At 36.5% G+C, this 23,605-nt stretch overlaps 1 protein-coding gene across 1 annotated transcript; it reads left to right on the top strand.

Moving 5' to 3' along the window:
* The first annotated feature begins 196 nt into the window (after window positions 1-196).
* LOC145240365 (uncharacterized) lies at window positions 197-10,939 on the top strand. Its single transcript, XM_080103945.1, has 2 exons — window positions 197-1,408; window positions 10,880-10,939. The coding sequence occupies exons 1-2, from the start codon at window positions 197-199 to the stop codon at window positions 10,937-10,939; spliced, it is 1,272 nt and encodes a 423-aa protein (XP_079960071.1).
* Window positions 10,940-23,605: the final 12,666 nt, after the last annotated feature.

The raw sequence follows: 23,605 nt of genomic DNA, 5'->3' as shown, positions 1-23,605 counted from the left end.
CTAAGGAAAAGGATTATTTGTCTAAGTCTGATGGCGGTGAAGCCCCCCCCCTTTGGTTTCTAAATTTAATTTATTTTTGGATGATGAAGGATTGATTCGCTCACGAGGTAGAATTGGTAAATCTACTTATTTTTCTGATGCAGTCCTTCATCCTATTCTGCTTCCTAAGTCTTGTCATGTTACAAGTTTGATAATCATGGATTGTCATTTGAAGTGTAAGCATCTGGGAATTGCTGCTACGCTTAGCAAAATCAGAATGTTGGGATTTTGGATACCCAAATCTAGACAAGCTATTAAAACGGTGATATCTTGTTGTGTCGTTTGCAAAAAATATAACACTCTTTCCTTTAGATATCCCAAGGTTACAAATTTGCCTAAGCATCGGGTTAATTTAGTTAAGCCGTTCTTGCACACCGGGATCGATTTTACTGGCCATTTGTGGGTGCATGAAGGTGATGAAACTAAAAAGATGTATATTTTAATCTTCACCTGTTTTAGTGTGCGAGCTATACACTTGGAACTGTTGCCTGATATGACCACTCAGTCTGTGGTTTTGGCATTTTTGAGATTTTTCAATTTTTATGGGGTCCCTTCTCACATTTATTCGGATAATGCAAAGTCCTTTGTGGCGGGTTGTGACCTTGTTAAACAGGTTTATTTGTCTGACGAATTTAGAGGGACAGTTGATGCCCATCTTATCAAACACCAAACGATACCTTTATATTCTGCTTGGTACGGTGCTGTGTGGGAAAGATTAATTCGAGTTGTAAAAAGTTGTCTTTTCAAGGTTATAGGACGTAGGAAGTTAAGTTATTTTCAACTTTTGACGGTTCTGTCAGATGTGCAAGGATCTGTTAACGATCGGCCCTTGACCTATCGTTGTTCTGATGACTCTGGCTTGGAGGTGATTACTCCTAATGCCTTTGTGCATCCCTTCCATAAAAACTCTGTGTTTTTGTCCTTAGAAGAAGATTGTTTCCTGAATAACCCCCCTAGTAAAGAAGATCTTATTGAGAGTCTGGGATGTAGAGATGAATTCTTGAATCGTTTTAAAAGGCTATGGTATGAACAATATCTCTTGGGTCTGAGGGAGTTGTCGCAGGATCTTTACCAATCTGATTTTGAAAATATGATTAAGCTGGGTGATGTCGTTTTGATAAAAAACCCTATGAAGCCTCGTCCTTACTGGTCCTTGGGAAGGGTGGTTAATCTAACTTCTGGGTCGGATAGCTTAGTTCGGTCAGCTTTAATCAGGAGGAGTGATGGCAGCACTCAGGAACATTCCTTAAGGAACTTGTGTCCTTTAGAACTTTCCATAACCCATTCTCACCAAGCTTCTAACGATGGAGAGGGCAATTCTCTGAGCTCGGGGACTAGTCGGGACAGGGAAAACTTTCAGTCTAGGCCTGTAAGGTCTGTTAAACCTTTAAATGAAAGAAATCCAGAATACGTTTGGTATTAGATTGTTGTTTGAGGATTTTTTCTTTTTGTCTTTTTTCTTTTTAGGGAGAGTGTGGAAATTATCTTTCACCATCTTTCTTTCCCTTTTCTTTCTCCTTTTTCGGTTCTTCCTTCCTTTCTTCTTAACCCCTTTCCTACCCCCTTCCCTGGCTTCCCCCTTTTTTATGTCACCTGACTCCCTTATGCCCGTTGATTGGATGAGACGTTTTCGCGCTAAATTGACGCACGTGTGTGATATTTTGAGTTAAAATAGGCAGTTGTGAACAAGGCTTCGAAGAGACCAGAACGGTCGAACTGTCGGTCTCGGATAAAAAGGGACGCCTGGAATTTACTAAGGCGTTGAACAACTCTGTCTTGACGAGACATTAAATTCGTAGAAAAGAAGAACCTAGTTTTCTAAGACACTTGAAAACTAATACTATTATCGAGAAAAGATAATAGATGTTTTGAACAGAAGAACCTAGTTTTCTAAGACACTTGAAAACTAATACTATTATCGAGAAAAGATAATAGAAGTTTTGAACAGAAGAACCTAGTTTTCTAAGACACTTGAAAACTAATACTATTATCGAGAAAAGATAATAGACGTTTTAAACAGAAGAACCAAGTTTTCTAAGACACTTGAAAACTGATACTATTATCGAGGAAAGATAATAGAAGTTTTGAACAGAAAATTCGCCGCAGGGAAGTTTTCGAAGATACCCGAAAAAACCAGAATATTCAGCCTTAAGAAATTTCGACCTTGCTGAAGGACTACGAAAAACGAATTTCCAGGAAAAAGAAAGAAAAAGGGAACTTTTAACCAACACAAACTCAAAAAATAAAACCCACAAGAAAACGAACTTTCTAAATGTTCCTTTCGTAAAAGGGCGCCCAGAAGCTTCCAGTAAGTGATTCCCTCCTTTTCCCCCCTTCTTCCTCCTTCTCTATCTCTCTTTCCTTCTATTTCCCTTCTCTCTCTCTCCCCCGTTTTGGTTACTACTACAAGACTCTTGTAAGCCAGATGGACATTTTTGGCAGCCCATAGAGGTCACAAACCTTTCCTTTAGATATCCTTGTTAATAAATTCTATTTCTCCTATTTTTCTCTTTTGTTTGTATTTTTTTCCTTCAGTTTCAGAGTTAGTAGTAACGATTAATTGTTTAAGAAGAATTAACTTCCACGGGACAAAGTGGATAATAAAATTTCTTCAGACTAGTTTTTCATTTATAACACCTTTTCCCAAACTTACCGTGTTAAAGAGAGAGTCAGGCGCCATCTTGAATTTTCCAATACATCGGTAAACACTGCATGTTTTTCGAGCTGAATAAACATGTTACATAAAATAAATAAAAAAAAACACTAAAACATATCCAGTTAGGTAGAAAAATGACTTATCTTTCCTTTGATAACATTTATTTGTTATATATTTGTTTTTTGACAACTTTTTCGAATCTATGTGTACAGTAATACAAACCCGAATTAATTATTATATCTTTTGTTTTTATTTACATTTAGATTTTTTTCGATCCTTGTGCCAACAAGAGATATATGGCAAATGAATTTAGGAAAACTCGTCCCCGAAAAACTTGTCTCCGGAAAACTTGTCTCCGGAAAACTCGTACCCGGAAAACTCGTACCTGGAAAACTCGTACCTGGAAAACTCGTACCCCGGAAAACTCGTCCCCTTTTGCTAGGTAGGAAAACTGGTCCCTTATTGAATAAATATCGATTGAAAACACATTTTATGACCGTTCTGGAAGAAGATATTGTCTTTAAAAGAGAATACACATCCCATAATATTTTTTTTTTTAAATATTTTTACCTATTTACTGTTGTTTTAAAAAAAATTAAATTAATTTTTCCAAGTTTTAGTTTTCTACCTAGCTTTGAAGGTTTTTGGTCTTTCAACTTATTTTAAAGAGTTTATTTAGTTAAAAAAAAAAGTAATGTCGAGTGTTCCTTATGAACAAAACATGTCCGACATAAGAGGATCACGTCTTAGGAGGATAATTACTCAAAAATAGAAAATTAAAGAAAATATTAAGGAAAATATAGTTTTAAAACGAGCCCCCCCCCCCCACCAAAAGAAAATAAATTTGTATAATTTTAGGTAATAATGCACATCCAATAATATTTTTAAAAATGAATTTGGGAAAACTCGTCCCGGGAAAACTCGTCTCGGGAAAACTCGCGTCCGGAAAACTCGACCCCGGAAAACTCGTCCCCTTTCCGCTAGGTAGGAAAACTGGTCCCGTATTGACTTGAAGGAGATATTGTTTTTTAAAATAGACTATAGCCCCCCCCCATAATATTTAAAAAAAATATTTTTTCTTGTTTAATGTTTTTTTTGTTTTTTTTTTAAATAAAATCGATTTTCTAAGTGTCCGCTTTCTACCTAACTGGCTAAGTTCTTAGTGGTTTCACTTCTTTTAAAGCATTTATTATGTTCATAAACGAGACCGCATATTTTTTTTAATATTAATATAAAAAAGAATTTACTTATTTACTGTTGTTTAATTTTTTTGGAATCGTTTATTCGGTAAAGAAAAAAAAACACAGATAACAAACAAAAGTGTTACGTGAGAACGAGAAATAATGTCCGGTCACATCTTAGGGGTCTTGATAATCGCTAAAAAATAGAAAATTAAAGAAATTACTAAGGGAGATTTGGTTTTAAAAAGAAAATTTTAATATTTTTTTAAATATAATTTTGAGAAAGGGGGGGGGTAAAAACTATATCTCCCTCCGAAAAACAACCAACAAAAAATGAAATTAAAAAGATTCTTGATAAACGATAGCGGAGTTTTCAATAAAATTGATTAATAAATTTATTTAGTGATTACTTTTTCTCTTAATGATTGATTTTAGAATTTTGAAGTAAAAATTAAAAATGAGTTAACGAGAGATTGTTAGCACATGGCATCTCTCGCGCCAAAAAAATATTTCACTTTTAATTTATTAGTTAATTTTTGGCAAAATTTGACAGGACGACAATAAATGTTGATAATTGATAAAATTATAATTTTAAATAACGCATGCATGAGTGCATTTGGTATGAGAGAAAACAAAAACATAACAACAAAAACAAAAAAAAACTATCATAATTAAAAAAACAAAACAAAAAAAGTAACGAAGAATCGAATCGCTCCCTGTTTTTTAATTTTTTTTTTTTATTATTGTTTTTATGACTCCAAAAAACATCGTTAAAATAAGAACAAAAAAAATTGTAATTAACTTTGTATGAACATAATAAACGCTTTAAAAGAAGTGAAACCACTAAGAACTAAGCCAGTTAGGTAGAAAATGGACATTTAATTAAAAAAAAAAAAAAACATTAAACAAGTAAAAATATTTTTTTTTAATATTATGGGGGTGGGGGGCTATAGTCTATTTTAAAAAACAATATCTCCTTCAAGAACGATCATAAAATGTGTTTTCAATCGATATTTATTCAATACGGGACCAGTTTTCCTACCTAGCGAAAGGGGACGAGCTTTCCGGAGACGAGTTTTCCGGAGACGGGTTTTGCCGAGACGAGTTTTCCCGGGACGAGTTTTCCCGGGGCCAGTTTTCCGGGCACCTTTAAAAATATATTTACATGTTTATTGTTTTAAAAAAATTAAATTGATTTTTCTAAGTTTTCGTTTTATACCCAGCTTTGTAAGTTTTTGGTGTTTAAACTTATTTTAAAGAGTTTATTTAATTAAAAAAAAATAACAAGTAATGTCAGACTCGACGTTACTTAGTAAATAATTTTTAACAAAAATGTCCGAAAATTAAAGAAAATACTGAGGTAGATATAGTTTTAAAACGAGCCTCCCCCACCTCAAAAAGAAAATAAATTTGTATATTTTTTAAGTACTGCAGTGCAGTACTGCACAGTGCCCCGAAATGACTTTTAAACGATACCCTCCCCTCCCGATGTTAAGAATGGCTTTCGAAATAATAACGTTATTATTTCAGCGCAATACCAAAATTACATAAGACAGTGTTTTCATTTTTGTTTTGCAATAACACAATTCGGGACAAGATCAAAGTGTAGTATCTGTTCTTCAGATGCTGCAGTTGCTGCAGTGCTCTGCCTGCACTCTGCAGTGCAGTGCACTTCAATTTCTTGTTCTCTGTCAGTGGAGGAGAAATCCTTCACGACTGAGACCATTTTTATTTTTGTTCCTTTTCTCCACGTTAAAAAACGACCATGGTGTCTAACTGTCCCGTGGGGAGGCATTGTAAATAGGAACACAAGAATTATTTAAACTGAATTAATTCTTCTAAATAAAATAATTGCTTTCTTTGATAATACGTGTTACTGTTTTTAGTGTTTTATTTCTTTATTTTTGTTTCGTAATAACACAAAAAGTGTTAAAACTAGAGTATTTTTAAAATAAATATTTGGTTTCGTTTTCGAATCTTGACTACATGGATCAAGTTTACTTTTTTTTAAGCAAGCGTTAAAAATATTTTTTTAAAAATATTATGGGGGTTCATAGTCTCTTTTAAAAACAATATCTCGGTTATCTTTCAGATGCAAGGTTCCTTGTTTACTTGCGGTTGTAACGATGTAAGATTCCGTTGTACGGAAGACCAAATCGGCCATAATTTAAATATTTAAATTTATTTACTGAATTTAAATATTTAAATTGATATACTGTTTGAATGTCTACGATGTTTTTATTGGCGCTTTTCTTCGTATTTTTTAATAACATTTTTTTTGCACCATTTACAAGTTTTTTTTACAAATATTTTTTTTAGAAGTATGTGCGACCTGGCACAAGGATAATAACTGATGGTTGGCGTGCATATAGTACCCTGCCCAACCATGATGTGGTAAATCACACCTATAATTTTACAGATCCGAATGACCCCACCAATATTCACACAAATCGCATTGAGGATAGCTGGAATATCTGCAAAGCCAAATTCAGAGCGATGCGAGGAACTAGTCGTGCAAATTTCAACAGTCATCTGCAGGAATTTCTTTGGCGGCGGCGAATAAAGGAAAATTATTTTAGTAACATTCTATATTGGATACGTTTTTTTATGAAGTTTAAGTAAAAAAAAGTTCACTTTTTTATTATTAAAAATACATTTCATGAAAACACTCATAAAATGTTCTCGTTATTTAATTAAAAGTTCTCAATTTTGTTATTTTGTTACAAATTTCTAATAAAGATTATTATTTTTTTTATTATTAAAAATACATTTCATGAAAACACTCATTATAAAATGTTCACGTTGTTTAATTAAAAGTTCTCAATTTTAATCTAATAGTTTTATAATTTTGTTATTTTGTTACAAATTTCTAATAAAGATTATTTTAATTTAAACGGTAATTTGGTTTTCATTATAAACTCCGTCATGTTAAAGGCTTTAAAATCACTTTAAATAGTAAATCAATTTTAATATTTAAAAAAAAAAGAGAAATCAACAGGAAAAAAATCTCGTGTGAAAACATTACGAGATACTTTTTCCGTATAATTAATAAATGTATCTTTATTTTACTATTACAGTATTAAAAAAATTATTTGTAAAAAGAACTTGTAAATGGTGCAAAAAAATGTTATTAAAAATACGAAGAAAAGCGCCAATAAAAACATCATAGACATTTTGGCCGATTTGGTCTTCCGTACAACGGAATCTTATATCGTTAAAACCGCAAGTAAACAATGAACCTTGCATCTGAAAGATAACCAATATCTCCTTCAAAAACGGTAATAAAATGTGTTTTCAATCGATATTTATTCAATAAGGGACCAGTTTTCTTACCTAGTAAAGGGGGGGGGTGCTTTTTGGGTACGAATTTTCCGGGTACGAGTTTTCTGGGCACCATGTCAAATATAACCTTTCTTATACTTATTAATAGTAATACTAGACCACCCGTGACCCGTTGGGTCAGTACGTTATATTAGCTATGGAATTCATGTATGAGCGTGACACTTGTGGCATAAAGAAAATAGTTTTTTTTTACATAACAGAAGCATTTCTATGAAAGTATATTAAAATGAAAAAAGAATATAGATAGATTTCTATGAGTCGTTCTGTTTATTATAATTGTTATTTTTTTTTAAATTACAGTTACTGAATTATAAGTGGTTGGTCATACTTATAGGTAAATATGCACTGAACAGGTATCATAATCCTTATTATAGTTAAATTCAAATTTTGATATATCATCTTTTAAATGAAATTGTTAGTTGAAAGTACAGAATAATAAAAAAAACACTCTCCACATGTTAATAATGGCTTTTTAAATAGAAAATGAAAATAAAATGTAACTTTTTCATTTAATTTAAGCAAACATTCAGTACCCATTGTGTAAAGGAAAACACTATTTAATGTAATAGAAATGTGTGCATTTACCGATTCAGCTTTCCGTTTGGAAATGTAAGCAGACGACTTTAAAAAACATGGGAAGAAGAAAAAGAAATATTTTTGTAATAACGCCCTCTAGTAAAAAGGTCTGCATTAGTTAAGGGGGATAACTCTATCCAGTTTTACATCACTGCCTTTTTCTCTCTCTCACACATACACGTAACTATTTCTCGCGTACGTAACGAAAACAGAGGGAGTAGGAGTGTTGAAATCTATTAGAGGGAAAGTGAGAGGTGTTTTCTTTCCATAAATTGTATAGGGTAATATTTCATATTATCAATAGATTCATAGATAAATAGATTTTATAATATATATTATAATTATCTATGAATCTATGTATTATTTGTATATATAAATAACTATTTGATCAAATTAAATTAAATTGTTTGTATTAAAAACGATATAAAAATTCCGGAATTGGAATAACGGATTGCAGACGTTGCTATTAACGCATGCGCAACCGGATGTTGAAAACCGGAAATCTGATTGCAAACATACAAGACCCATAGACTTTTAGTATTATATAGATTACTATTGAAAAACGTTCAATGACAAAGAAAAAATAAGCCAGGCTTAACTGAACGATAATATTAATTAACAATTCATTAATGGAAATAAATAAATAAATAAATAAAACAACGATTATAGTCAACTTCTCTAATTTTCTGCGGAGCGCTACCGGAAGTTGATGATAACAACAACTAATAAATAAATAAAAAAAAATGTCACCAAAGGCACGTTAAGTTACGTTTTTACCTTACTAGATAAGTTTTTTGTGTTTTGATTTATTTGCTAACATTTTTTCACACTACTTTTGTTCTTAACTAAAAAAAAAAAAAAAAAAAAAAAAAAAAGGACATTAAAATTTCGGTTATCCTGACGCTCCGCTCCGCACTTCTTTATTTACCTTGGAAGTGACGTCACACAAATCTTATAATACGGATGGCTACAATTGAAAAATAATTTGTTTTATTTTTCTTTCTTTTTGAGCTCCTTTTTTCTCCCGTTAAACTTTTTTTTTTTTCTCTCCCATTTCTTATTTTGAGCGGAGAATTTATTTTATTTTCATTTTGAGCTCTTTTTCCGATCCGGCGTTACCTTCAGTCCTGCACCTGCACTCCTGCAGTCCTGCACTTTACGACCCGAGCTATTTTTTAACGCTGTTATTTAGAAACCTATTATTTAACATGTGGAAGGGAGGGTGTATTGGGATTGTAACTATTCTGTACTTTCACCTAACAATTCAATTAAAAAAAAAGGTAAATATGAAGAATTACTCCACCCTCGAAAATTCCTTTAAAATTACCACTCTTAAAAGTTTTCGGGGTGGCTGAAAACGAAAATAACGTTTAAAATTACGGCAAACGAGTAGTTTCCAAGATATGAAGAAATGTTAGTTTTAAAAAGTGGGGGGGGATCACGTTTCTATAATAATTTACCGTAAAATGATCACCCACTTTGTGGCCACGATTTTTCTTTTGGGGGAGGGGTAGCTTCCTTTCTAACATCGGAAAATTCTTTAAAATTACCTGTTTACATTTGGTGGGAAGCGGTATAAAATAATAAACAGTTCTTCTGCTTGTTTAATGTCGGCACGTTACTTATGTTAAAACGGTTAATTAAACTGCATAAGCACCTGTTAAAAAAACTATACAAGTAAAAAAAATTATTTTTTACTTGTAAACTGGTGTATAAATTGTAAAAATCAAAAACAAACGGGAGAAAAAAAGGAGCTCAAAATGAAAGAAAAATAAAACAAATTATTTTTACACTTGTAGCCATCCGTATTATAAGATTTGTTTGACGTCACTTCCAAGGTAAATAAAGAAGTGCGGAGCGTCAGGATAACCAAAATTTCTTTGTTTACTATTCTGGAAGATTATCTTATTTTTAGTTATTTCATTTCATTGTTTTTGCTATATTTTCCCTTTCATTGGTTTTTTTTTTTTTTTTTTTTTGTTAACTATGTAGAGAAAGGAAGATGAAATTGATTTGTTTACGGTATCTTTTGTTTATTAAAATGCTATGTGACCAAAGGCAAACTAAGTTACTTTTTGACCTAACTAGATCATTTTTTTTGGGGGGGGGGATGATCAATGTACACTGGCTGTCCCAACCTGCAAAGGGTATTTATTCCGAAAACCGGTCTTAACATGAGAAGGTTGGGGGATGTTAATTCCATAAGCCGTTCTTAACATGAGAAGGTTAGAGGTGTTTATTCCGAAAGGCATTTTCTTATTTTCAACCTCCACATGTTAAGAACGGTTTTCAGAATAAACACTCTTTGCAGTTTGGACAACCAGCGACTATTGCCCAAAGTTTTAATTTTACATTTTTTCACATTACTTTTAATTTTATCTATAAAAAAAAGAACATTAAAATTGCTTTGTTTGCTATTCTGGGAGATTACATTATTTGTTTAGTTATTACATTTACCATAACATGGTGTCAGAAGTTGGACTACAAGGACATATTTTTTCCAAAATTAATCTAATTGGAAATAATGAATAAGCAGTGAAATTTAATTTTTCACACGTGTTAAAAAAAACCCCAAAAAACAGACTGCCATGTGTGTAGCCACTAAACACGAATGCTAAGGTGGTTATCTTATACCAAATCGATATAATTTAGCATGGCAGCTTCATCCTGTTATATTCTATATATTGTGGGCGAGAAAATGCGTATGGTTGCAAAAACAAGAATACGATAACTGAATAAGTTGAACATATATTTATTTACCACAAATCAGATGAGGATCCTTTCTCAGCATCTGTAATAGTCACAATAAAGTCTTTTCAGGTTGAAAGGATCGTCTAGAGGCCAGAGCAGGGTTTAGAGACGCCTCCTCTGTGAAGACGTGGTTGTTTCGATGATGCGGGGTATAGGCATGGCTTGTCTGATCGTAACATTGTGGAGATGACGCATAATACAGTAAATATGGAATAACCACAAAAGTACACAAATAAATACTGTTCACTTGTGAATAGAGAATCTCATTGTGGCTGAGATTTTCCGGTCGGCCACGTGCTGCACCTTTTTTATTTATTATTTCTTTCTTTTCTAGAAATCTGCTCAGACTGCCCCGCAGATGTTCAAAAATTCCTTTTCTCTGCACTCGAGATGACAACAACTTCCGTTTCTCACATCAGGGAAAGATCTCATCTTATAACAGCCCCCTGAGATCTTACCATGATTTGAGACTGTTGCCATGTTGTCGTCACCCGCCTGCGTGTGCATGTTTTTACTTTGTCTGGTGGCACATAACGAATGTTATGTTGATCGCTTTGTTAGATTTTGACTTTCCGCTCCACCTCTGGAACTGCAGTCATTTGTGCTGTGATATCCCACTGACAAAAGTGTGGTGAGTCGAATCAACAGGTGATCGGGAATTTTGCTCAGTGTAGATGGAGGTGGAGGTGGAAGTGGTAGATCCCTGTGTTGTAGGTTATTTGGTTGTGGTACGAGCCGGCAGATGTGTCCACGGTGAACCCAATCTGTTTCACAATTTTCAATTTTTACTTGGATCACCAAACCGTTTGTTTTGGTGACTACAAAATCACCTATCCAAGGCACGTGTGACAAGTGGGCTATTGTTGATTTCGGTCGGTGGAGTAGCACTCTGTCGCCAACCCATATAGGGTCTTTGAAGGTGCCTCGGTTTAGTTTGGCTTCCATTTTTTGGTCAGCCTCATTGTTTGCCAGGGCAACCCGTTGGTGCACCTGTCGGTGCAAAGCATTTATTTGGCAAGGGATCTTCGGTAGACCGGTGTGTGGTTGGTGGCCGGTGATAACGTAGTGCGGGGATGTGCCAGTGGCTGTGTTGGCTGTGGCATTCATCAAGGATACTACGGATTCGAGGACGTCCGTCCATTCAAAATTTCTATCTAGCAGATCATGTAAAGAGCATTCTTTAAAGTCCGGTGTTGCCTCTCGATGTTCCCTGAGCCTTGTGGTCGTCATGGGCAGTGAAGTCCCTGGGTGAGTGAGGTTAGTTTGCAGAAATCCTTGTAGACCTCACCAGTGAAGTGGGTTCCTCAGTCAGAGGAGACAATGTGGGGAATCTCACGGTGACAAAGAAAGAACTGATAGAGTCTGTGAGCTGCATTGATTGCACGGTCTCTGGTGCATGGCATGGCCATGAGGTGACGGCTGAAGCTGTCTAGAATAGGTACTATGTACCGTTTGCCCTTTGAGACAAAATCTATGTAGACAACTTCGAATGGCTTTCCTCCTCTCCTGCAATGGCCTGTGGGCCAGTTTTGGTGCATGCCATAGTTTCCTTTGCGTTTAGCATAGGTTTGGCATGACTGGATATATGCCTTGATGTCGCGATCTTTAAATTCCCACCAGTAGCTAGCTGGGTGTTCCTGCATGCGGGTAATCCCAGAGTGGTTGATACAGTCATGAGCCTGGTGGAGATATTTTGCGCAGAGCTTGTAGCGTACTACCAATTTTGGTGTGTTTGTAGCGTACTACCAATTTTGGTGTGTTTGTAGCGTACTACCAATTTTGGTGTGTTTGTAGCGTCCCTGATCATCAGTTCAGAAGTACCAGGTTCCAAGTAGAATTGGTGTATGTGCTTGTTGTACAGCACAGTGCAATGGTTTTTGGGGTCGAGTAGGGTAGCACCCAGTCTTGAGGTTGCCGACTGAAGGGCTTTGATGATTTTTGAAAGTGTGTCATCAGAGATTTGTTCTGCTGCAATACCCAGGTGTTCAGCTATCTCTACAACCGGAATGGTTGATGTGGTATGAAAAGCGAGGAATGCATTGACGACCTGCTTATGATGCTTGATGTTCCTAGGTGTATGTGTCTTAGGGAGTAGTTGGGAGCTCTTGATTTCGCCAAGGCAACAGGATGGGACGTAGATGTTAAGACTGGAGCCTTAGAGTTTGAAAACCTTCCCTGCAGGTGTTGGGTTTTCCAGTAATTTGTCCTTGTTGTGGCTATACCTCTGACTGAGCATGTCGGCCCAGACATTCGACTCACCTTGCACATACTCCAAGACGAACTTGTAGCATGAGATTTCCTCCTGCCATCAACATATCTTCGCATTGCTAAATACACATTGATTCAAGTATGTAAGAGACCGATGATATTTGAGGACAACGAATGGACCGCTACGCAGAAAGTAATCGAATTTGGTGATAGCCCATTTTATAGCATAAGCCTCGTGTTCAGTTGTTGACCAGTTGTGCTCTTTCGTGTTAAATGTGTGTGAGGCCACTGCTATGATTTTCTTCTGGCCGTGTTCATCCTCTTGCATGAGTATAGTTGGATCTGGACACGTGCTTTTACGCATTTTCAGGTAAGCGAGAAATGGGGATGATACAAACTATGCATCTGGAATCCAACATGCCCATATCGGAGAACATAATGCCATTGCCACAGAGGTTGATCTGGGCAAGGGGAAATCAGAGATCAGGTTGGATTTGGAGGTTAAATGTGTGATGATGCTAAGTGGAGTCGAGGACCTGGGAGCGAGTCATCACATCTCACTCGGTCCCAACTGAAAATCCAGTTCGTTGAAGAATGTTCTATGTTCACAGCTGTTCTGATCACTATCTGTTCCAAGTAAACCGGTGTCAGTGGTCGCTATGTGTGCTTGAGCACAAGGAGGGTGAAAATACGGACACCTGTCACCCATGAAGCATGCACGACATTGTAAAAAGTTTCTGCACACTGCCTGTTGGTCGGGTTGGCCAGTGCCTTTTCTTGCCCGGTTGTGCTTCATGTTGGAGGAGGGGCCGGTCCGATCATTTCTATTGCCAATGGATGGGTTGTGCCCATGCATTCGGTGCAGTTGCTTGTTCAACTCTAGTAACTGTAGCTTTAATTCGGCTATACAATTTGTCAGAATGTGTAGGGTGGCTTGCCATTAATGCATTGGTTTCATCGGCGGTGATAATATCCGTTTTGATGCCATAATCAAATGTGACACTTACGTCACTCACGTGTCGTCTAGTGGCGGAATGTTCCCCGATTGTTGGTCCTAGTGTCTTCTGATGAGAATGTCAGCGGCCAGTACCTGAAAGAGACTCGTCGAGCGTTTCTGCAAGCATGCCAAACAAATTAAAAAAGGACAAGTCGACACTTGTTTTTGTTTTGTGATTCAAAATCCCTTGTTATTCATAAAAGGTTACAATCGTCGTTTCGTACTTCGCCAATAAGTTAGGGACTGGCCGTTTGTTAACTGCAAAGTTATTTCTTTTTCAGTGAAAACTAAAAAACTAAGTGGCAGGGTCAATCGATGAGGTGGTCTTTTTCGCTCGTTCGAGCCCAGGGGAGCAGAATGTCTCTTGGTGTCTGTCGGTCTCTGTGTGTCTTGCTCTCAAAACTCGCTGCTTATATTGTGGGGGCGGGAGCTAAATCTTCTTTTTCTCTCATTCGGCCCTTTGGCCAATCAGGATGCCGGAACCGCTGTCACTCAAATCTTCACCAGGTGGCCTATGCCCCAAAAAGGGGTTGTTTCTTCTTCTTCTGTTGGCAATCGAGTGGAATATCTCAGCCGACGTGTGCCTAATAGAATTTGACGGGCCATTAAAACCAGAATGGTCTCGTTCAATTAACTTTGAGGGATCATAAAAATGAACCAAATCCAATTCCACAAAGGCCACGCATCTTTTCAATAGAGGCCATCCACGCACCAGGGGGCAGTCAACAATGATCGCTTTGTAAATTGAAATTTCATTGGTACGCTTCCTTCCACTCACGTATGTCACTGACTGTCATAGTCAATTAGCGTTTACAGCTTTCTTGGCCAAAAGAAATATCCCTCGCACATACCATTCTGGCCCTATCTGCCTTTTTTCTTTTTATTTTTTCTCTTTTGTTTACAACTGTTTTTTTTTCTATGCCTGTCGTCCGTCCCCCACCTCTTTTCTCGGTCACCTGCTACCTATCTCAGTGTCTATCCCGTTCGGTGCATTTAGCTTGCAGTTTACTGCACCATCGTGCTTGTCTCAAAATAGCATTGTGCATCACTGGCTATATTGCCCGCAGTGTAGTGTCTGTCCATGGTTTTGACGAGGTTTGGGTAGATGTTGGGTGCTCATGTTTTGATCTTTTCACTCATGAGCATGGCTCCCATTAAGGAAAAAGCCATTTCGGCTGACATCTCAGCATTTTGATTGTCCGACTTGAATTTAGCCATGATGTGGACTGTAGCCTCTCAGATTGTGTTTTCCAGTCGGCCTGCAAAATCAGTGAGCTTCTCTCCCGCATGGCGCTGAAGGTACCCGCTCTGCTCAGATACTGAAATCTCGTCATTTGGCTACCGTGGGTGGAGATGAGGTAAGCCTTTAGTTCCTCGAACGACGATGTGGACTGTCTTGAGTCATCCATCTGCTGGAAGATGACTTTGTTAAGGAGCTGTTTTGCCAGCTTGACAAACTCCTTCTCCATCGCAGGATATTCCCTTAACTCCGGCTACACATGTATGGTGTAAGCCTTGTTAAGGTCAGTAATAAAGCGGTTGACATCGTTACCTGGTTGGTTCAAAGGTCCGGATGGATTTTGTGGCATGCTGAAGTGACTGCTGTCGTAGTAAAAGTTCACAGCGAGTGGAGTGTTGTGGCTATGTGTGTGACCGGTGGAATGCAGTAGTTTTCAGATTAGCTAAAAGTTCATGGAGGTCTGTTTTCAGTTCATCGATGATTAATTGTGTTCATGGGTTATCGGCAAGCTCCATATCGATTTTCGTCTGGAGAATTGATGCTTTTTGTTGCTTAATGAGTTCTAGGATCTCTGATCAAGAAAGGCTGGCATATTCCATCCTTGTTTTGCTGCACGCTTGACACCAGTGTTATATTCTATCTATTGTGGGCGAGAAAATACGTATGGTTTCAAAAACAAGAATACAATAACTGAGTAAGTTGAACATATATTTATTTACCACAAATCAGATGAGGTGTTGTTTGAATCCTTTTCCGGCATCCGTAATAGTCACAATGAAGTCTTGTCGGGTTGTAAGGATCGTCTAGAGGCGAGAGCAGGGTTTAGAGACGGCTCCTCTGTTAAGACGTGGTTGTTCGATGATGCGGGGTATAGGCGTGGCTTGCCTGATCATAACGTTGTGGAGATGGCGCGTGATACAGTAAACATGGAATAACCACAAAAGCACACAAATAAATACCGTTCACTTGTGAATAGAGAATCTCATTGCGGCTGCGATTTTCCGGTCGGCCACGTGCTGCACCTTTTTTTCTTTTTTTACCGGAAGTCAGCTCGGACTGCCCCGCAGACGGTCTTACTAAAAATGTACGTTTACTTTATGTCCGTCTAATTGCTACTGCTGATGATGATTATGAAGCAACTTCTTTAAAGCCACTTCCGGTGTTTGCCAGGGGAAATTATCGAGTGCTATTTAAATATATATATATATATATATATATATATATATATATATATATATATATATATATATATATATATATATATATATATATATATATATATATGTATATATATATATATATATATGTATATATATATATATATATATGTATATATATATATATATGTATATATATATATATATATATATATGTATATATATATATATATATATGTATATATATATATATATATATATGTATATATATATATATATATGTATATATATATATATATATATGTATATATATATATATATATGTATATATATATATATATATATATATATATATATATATATATATGTATATATATATATATATGTATATATATATATATATATATATATATGTATATATATATATATATATATATATATATATATATATATATATATATATGTATATATATATATATATATATATATATGTATATATATATATATATATATATATATATATATATATATATATATATATATATATATATATATATATATATATATATATATATATATATGTATATATTATCTTTGTTAAAGAAAATACAATAATGTTCGGACAAGTGATTTTTTCCTAAGAATTTGTAAAATAACAGATCTGCATAAAATAAAATTAGAATTATATTTAGTAATTTACACTAGTTTTTTTTTGGGGGGGGGGGTCAAAAACAAGAAAAGAATCGAGTTTCCGACCATTCGCATGCTGTTTGTTTTGTTTTTGTTAAACATTTTTGTAAAAAAAATGCTTTTTTTTTCAGAATTAGGGAAATATTTAAAAAAAAAAAAATACGATAATAAAGTAGGAGTCAAAAGGAAAATACTCTGGCCTACAAAAATGCCCGGACAGTCCCATCGACGACTAGCAGTTATCTAATGCCTTTCGAAGTATTCTAAAACGGTTTTTAGTCATATGTCAAATATATAAAGGAAAAAAAAAAGCATAACAGAAGATTAGGTGACTACTGACTACAACGATCCCCAACACGTGAGAAACAACTTTGGGTAAAACTATACAAACACCGTGACAGCGAATTAACCCTACCCCTAACCCTAACCCTAACCCCTAACCCTAACCCTAACCCTAAACCTAACCCTAACCCTAAACCTAACCCTAAACCCTAACCCTAATCCTAACCCTAACGCTGTCACGGTGTTTGTATAATAATACCCAACTTTGTAGGTCGAAGCGGGTGATCAAACCCCCTGCATGATTGAGAGACTACACACTCTAACATGCACACACACACACACACACACACACACACACACACACACACACACACACACCGACTATAATACACCACACATGAGGAAGAAGAGGGGATGTTATGGAGTACGTTGCTGCGGCTACAACAAAGTACGTAGCTGCAACACAACTTCCTGCGAAACTGTGCATATGAAAACATGACTAGCTTCGTGAGCCACCATTGATTCGGGCAATAAAGCTGCGGCATATTCTTAACTCAATATCGGCTTTGTGTTCTCTCTGCTTCTCGCTACTTAACATAAAATACTTAACTAAAATGATCCAAGTTTATTAAAACAAAAAGTTATCAATTGCCTTTATTTCTCAAGGCTGGGGTTAAAAAAACCCCTTAAGAAACCTTTAAAAATACATAAAAAAAATAAAACAAAAAAGACGACAATTCTTACTTGTAAGAAAAGCTGAAAGAAAACATATAAAAAAAAAAACAGAAAACAGTCCTTGTTTTAAATTCAGTCCTTCTCCAAAAAATGTTCAGTCTTTCCATAAAATGTTTTTTTTTTTTTTTCTTTTCCGAAAGGAATCACAAACAAAAAGTTTCTTTGACCTAAAATGGGAGAAAGAAGTAAAATATTTTCCCTTTTTTAAGGCTCAGGTACCTTTTAATTCAAAGGGGAGAAACAGTAGGATTTATGTGTACAAATACGGGGTAAATTCTTGTATTATGGAATATTTCCTTTCTGAAGGAAACTTCAGTTGAATAATCTTTCAAGTTCCTATAAAAAAGAGGGTATTTTATTTCTAGGGGCGATATTCTGCTCGTCTCGTCGGTGAAATTAATTTTTGTTCTTTACAGAAAAAAAATCCTCAAAACACAGCGGTTTCTTTCGTTAATCCTTTGAGACTAATAATTTACCAGTTGTATAATTTACCAGTTGTATAATTTACCAGTTGTATAATTTATCAGTTGTAAGACTCTTGTTTGCCTTTTAATAACTGGTACTAATTTTCCAGTCGTAAGAAAATAGTTATCTTTTAATGACTGAGAATAAAATAACGTTAAAAGTTTAGTACCTCCCAATTAATTAAAACACTGGGACTATTTTACATTTTACCATATTTATCCAAAATTTTCTGTGCATGGATATTTAGTAGCTTTGCATGGTGCTGAACTCAAATTTAAATATGCTAAGGCCTTGGGGACTTCTGGAGCTAAATGGGTGGGGGTGGGGGGCAAATGATGGACTTAGTTATTTCTCTTTTTTTTTTTTGCATGGTGCAGAATTCAAATTCACATATTTTTAAGCCTACAATTGCACCCTTTATTCATTTTCACCAGGATTTGATGTCCCCTGGAAACTTTTAGGGCTAAATCGGGGGGCAAAGGCTGAACTTAGTCATTTTTTATGCCTCGTTCACTGTGCACTCACGGAGGACCATGCATGTTTCACTTGTTTTATTTCTGATTACCGAATGGGCAATTCAAGGAATCGTAGTAGCAGCACATGTGTGAAACATGATACGCATTTTGGTAATATATTCAAACAATGCTTTAAGTTCCCTGCTTTATCTTATGACCCTCAATAATTGTTGTGTTTGTCATGCATTTTACTTATCTAACCTTCACACGAGAATTGTTCATAGATTTTAGGCCAGGGAAAAGTATGTGTGTCCTAACGTGACGTTAGATTTATGTGTCTTATTTGTTCTTGATCTAGAGTTCATTTATCGCTAGATAAAACATATAAAAGATTATAGTAGACACAGGGCAGGCACATTATCATATGCGTATTGCTTTTTTCTCTTTTCATGATGTTGGTATCATGGATTGTTACTGTTCAATTAGTGTTGCTTAATAAGTTTTACCAAATCTTTATAAAAACATCAAAGCAGATACAAGTAAAGCAGTGAAAGCACGCCATCATATGCGTTTTAGTAATCAAAGCAATGCTTAAATTTTTAATATCTTTTTGTTCTGGTCATTCTGTCAATGTGTAAATGTTAGATGTCTACTTAATTTTATTTTAATTTAAATATTTTGCATCCGAGCTGGTCTATAGCTTGAGTTATCCACGAAAAACACGATGTTTTTTAAGCCATGGTTGCATGCTTATGAAGTTAAACGGTACGATATCACTCTAAACAAAAACCTACTCTTTCAGCCTATAACATTACTTGGTTAGATGCACTATTCCTCACAAACTGATTGCACTCGACTATAAGAATGTAATAGATAAGCGTATGATTACAAGAAAAATACAAACAAATGAATAAAATTAAATATATATTTTTTATTCTCACCAAAATAAAAGATTTAGAGCGGTAGAGGCATCGTCATCAGTAGCAACGAGTCTGATTGATGTTGGCAAGTTACTCGCGATAAGTTGATGATGGTGACGGCGACGATGGCGAGATATTCACAGTCAGTTGATGTCAGTGACGATGGCAAAGGAAAAAAATTCCCAGTAAATTGGTGACGCTGATGACGACGAGATATTCGCAGTAAGTTGGTGTCGGTGACGACAGGGAGATATTTGCAGTAAGGTACTGTCGGCGATGACAGCGAGATAATTACAGTAAGTTGGTGTCAGTGACGACAGGGAGATATTTTTAGTAAGGTAGTGTCGGCGATGATGGCGAGATATTCACAGTAAGTTGGCGATCTCCAAGGACGGTAAGACTGCCTCGCCGTCGAAGGAAGGGTTCCTTTCATAATCGGTCTTTGGCTCGAAGAGGATAAAAAAAAATAGTTCATTTATTGTGTCTCTGATTGTTCAGTAAGTCGTGTTTTCTGATCAAGCGGTATGTACCCTGCTACGTCCATGTGGGGAACGCAGTTTTGTTTTCGTTCTTCGCAGAGTGTGCATAGACATAGTGGAAAATGTTTACATGACTGAAATTTTAATGTGCGGCAAAATGTGTGTAATTGCACTTTTTTTAACAGAGTGGATAATACAGTAATTGAGTGAGATCTGTAATATTATTATTATTATTATTATTATTATTATTATTATTAATACTATTAATGCTATTATTATTAATGTTATTATTATTATTAATGTTATTATTATTATTATTAATGTTATTATTAATAACCAAAAAAGGAAAATAAATAAAATAAAAACATTTATTTTTTGTACACACACATTTTTTTTTATTATAATAATGTCTTTTGGGGACACCGTCTTTGTCAATACAAAACAATAAATAACAAGTGTGGTTCAGGGGACAGACAAATTAGTGGAAGAAATAATACATGGTTGAATCTGTTATATACATCAGGTAACACGAATTATCTCCCCTTGACTGGGATTGGTCCCACCATCACCATTGCCTGCAAACATCCACCACACAATCACGTGGTATATCGTAGTAGCAAAAACTACTACTCCTTCTTAGTGTTAATAATGCTTCTGTTCTTTCACACATGTGGCTCTCTCTTCTCTCCTTGTTCTTTGTAACCCTAGGAAGAAAAATATACTACACCTTCAAGTTCGAAAACACAGTACTGGATTGAAAAATGTACCTATTGCTCTGGGCCGCACCAGAAAAACAACTGTCCTGCATGTTGTATTATTTATATGTGCTGATGATTAGTGATTAACTAGAACGCTGAGAGACTGGAATGAAACGCGTTTATTTTCTAGTCTTACAAACCGGAACTGCTTGGCGGTGAGCCCGAAACCGGAAGTAGGGTTATGGGAGAGGAGTGGGAGGAAGACTGGATGGGGGTATTACTATTGGTTCTACAACATCTCCCTTTCTATTGAAGGAGAAGTATATTGGGTTGTGATGGTCTGGGGACGGTTTGTGGGGAGGGGGTAATAGATCGTTTGTTATGTGTCACAGGTCGAGTCTCTGTATAGGTTTGCTCGGTCTGCTTGATCTGCGTGGTTTGGCAGGCATCGATGGAACTGATGGATGTGTCCTTGGGATGATTGATAGGTGACCATCGGTTTGCCTTGGGTTTTGTGCTCGAATAGCGTTGTGAAGATAAGGAACTCTGCGTGTTCCGCAACAAGTTTTCAGTTGGTGCTGACACTTCATATTGGCTGCCTTGCCCTTTGTTGGCCTTAATGACTGTCTGTTTCTACGATGTATTACACCACTTGCAAGTTTCACCTGGTATGACCTTGGCTCATCAGCAATCTGTACAATATTTCCGGGTTCCCAGAGTCTGGTTCTTTTGTCTTGAACATAAACCTGTTGACCGGTCTGTAACTCTGTGTGTTGGTGGCTATTCTTTCGGTCGTACCATTTTTTTGTTTCTTCTTTGTTTTTCTCAAGCTCTACCTTTGTTTGTTCATCTCCTAGTTGTTGTTTCGATATCAGTGGGGTCCTCATGGGTCTCCCATTCAGTAACTCTGCTGGGGATTTGATTTGAGCTGATAGCGGTGTGGCCCTGTAAGCCATCATTGCTAAGTGGCTGTCTGTGTTTGTGTCTCGAGCTTTCAACAATAACTTTTTACAGATACCCACCATCCTCTCTGCGAATCCATTTGACCGGGGGTGGTGTGGTGACGAGGTAGTGTGCTTGAAGTTGTAGGATTTAGCAAAATCTGCAAACTCAGTACTGGAATACTGTGGCCCATTGTCACTGTATACCACCTCTGGGACACCACGTTCTTCAAACAGGAGTTTCATTTGTCGAATTATTGCGGCTGATGTGGTGGAGTGGAGACACCGTATGAATGGGCTGCGGCTGTAATGGTCTCCCATTAGTAAGAATTCCTTATCTTCCATAGCAAAGATGTCTGTACTGATATACTGCCATGGGTAAGAAGGGGTTTCATGCTGGTGTAGTGTTTCTGATGGGATACTGGGTTGGTACTTCTGACATGTAGAACAGTCTCTAATTAGTTCTTCTATGTCCTTGTTGATACCGACCCAGAAAACTGCTGTTCGAGCCAGTAAACGTGTTTTCTCTATCCCTTGGTGGGACGAATGTAGTTGTTGTAGGATGTCTGATTGAAGTGAGAGAGGTATAATTATTTTATTGCCTTTAAGGAGTATCCCATCCTGGAGTCCAATTTCGTCCCTATAGTTCCAGAAAGCTTGTATATGAGGGTGGCAGTTGGATCTATTTGCTGGCCATCCCGACGTAACGGTGTTGGTGATCTCTTGTAGTACTGGGTCCTTGAATGTTTCTGCCTTGATATCTTGCAGGCGAGTTGGAGATGCATTGAGGTGTGCGTTAAGTAGATGTATGTTGATGTCTACATCTCTGATTGGTTCCCCTGGTCTTGGTGATACCCTGGACATGCAGTCGGCTATTGGGATAGACTTTCCTGGATTGTATTTAACTGTGAAGTCATAGCCCTGGATTTTGAGTAACATTCTTGGTAGCCTTGGTGGTGCATTAGCCAGATTCTTTAAGGCTATTGATTCTAGTGGTTTGTGGTCTGTTTGTATTGTCACTGCTTGGCCCCATACATAGTGATGAAATTTCTCCAATCCAAAGACCACTGCTAGCATTTCACGTTCTATGTTGGAGTATCTTGTTTCTGGCCCTGACATGCTTTTGCTTGCTAGAGCGACTGGCATTCCATTTTGAATGAGGGCTGCGCCCAGTCCAGCTGATGATGCGTCTACTTGTATACTGATTGGCGCGTTTGGGTCAAAATATTTGAGCACAATTGCTTTTCCTATTTCCTCTTTTATGTTGTTGAATGCCATCTGTTCCTGTTCTGTCCAGATGAACTGCGTTTTTGTCGACAGAAGGTCTCGGAGCGGCTTGGTCAGCATTGTCAGATGTGGTGAAAATTTGTTCAAGTAATTTGCTAGCCCAAGAAAGCTTGTTAGTTGTTTTTCATCTTTTGGTGGTTTCATCTGAACGATCGCTTCTATCTTCTTTGGGTCTGGTTTCACTCCATCCCTTGATATGACATGTCCAAAAAAAGAAATTTCTTGTGCGCGGACCACTAATTTATCTGGGTTGAACTTGCAGTTCTTAGACCGAGCTCTTTCTAGGAGTTCCTTGAGCGCTTTGTCATGATCGCTGCCATCCTCCTCAAATCCGACAATAATAGTGTCATCTGATATTGAGAGAACATTCTTGATGTCTCCAAAGGCATCAAACATAGCTCGATGAAATTCGTCTTGTGCGCTCTTAACTCCCATTGGGAAGCGCTTGAACATATAGCGTCCTTCAGGGGTGATGAAAGTGGTTAGTTCTCTTGATTTCTTATCCA

The sequence above is a fragment of the Euprymna scolopes genome, chromosome 19 (assembly GCF_053919585.1).
Source record: "Euprymna scolopes isolate OS-2025 chromosome 19, ASM5391958v1, whole genome shotgun sequence".
Taxonomy (NCBI): Eukaryota; Metazoa; Mollusca; class Cephalopoda; order Sepiida; family Sepiolidae; genus Euprymna; species Euprymna scolopes.
This window is presented reverse-complemented; position numbering and strand designations above follow the sequence as displayed.

What these genes read in the sequence shown, in the direction of transcription:
- LOC145240365 (XM_080103945.1), top strand. Translation starts at nt 197, where the DNA reads ATGGATTGTCATTTGAAGTGTAAGCATCTGGGAATTGCTGCTACGCTT. An exon ending in AAAACTTTCAGTCTAGGCCT is followed by an intron (nt 1,409 to 10,879) that starts GTAAGGTCTGTT and finishes TTTCTTTTCTAG; the next exon opens with AAATCTGCTCAGACTGCCCC.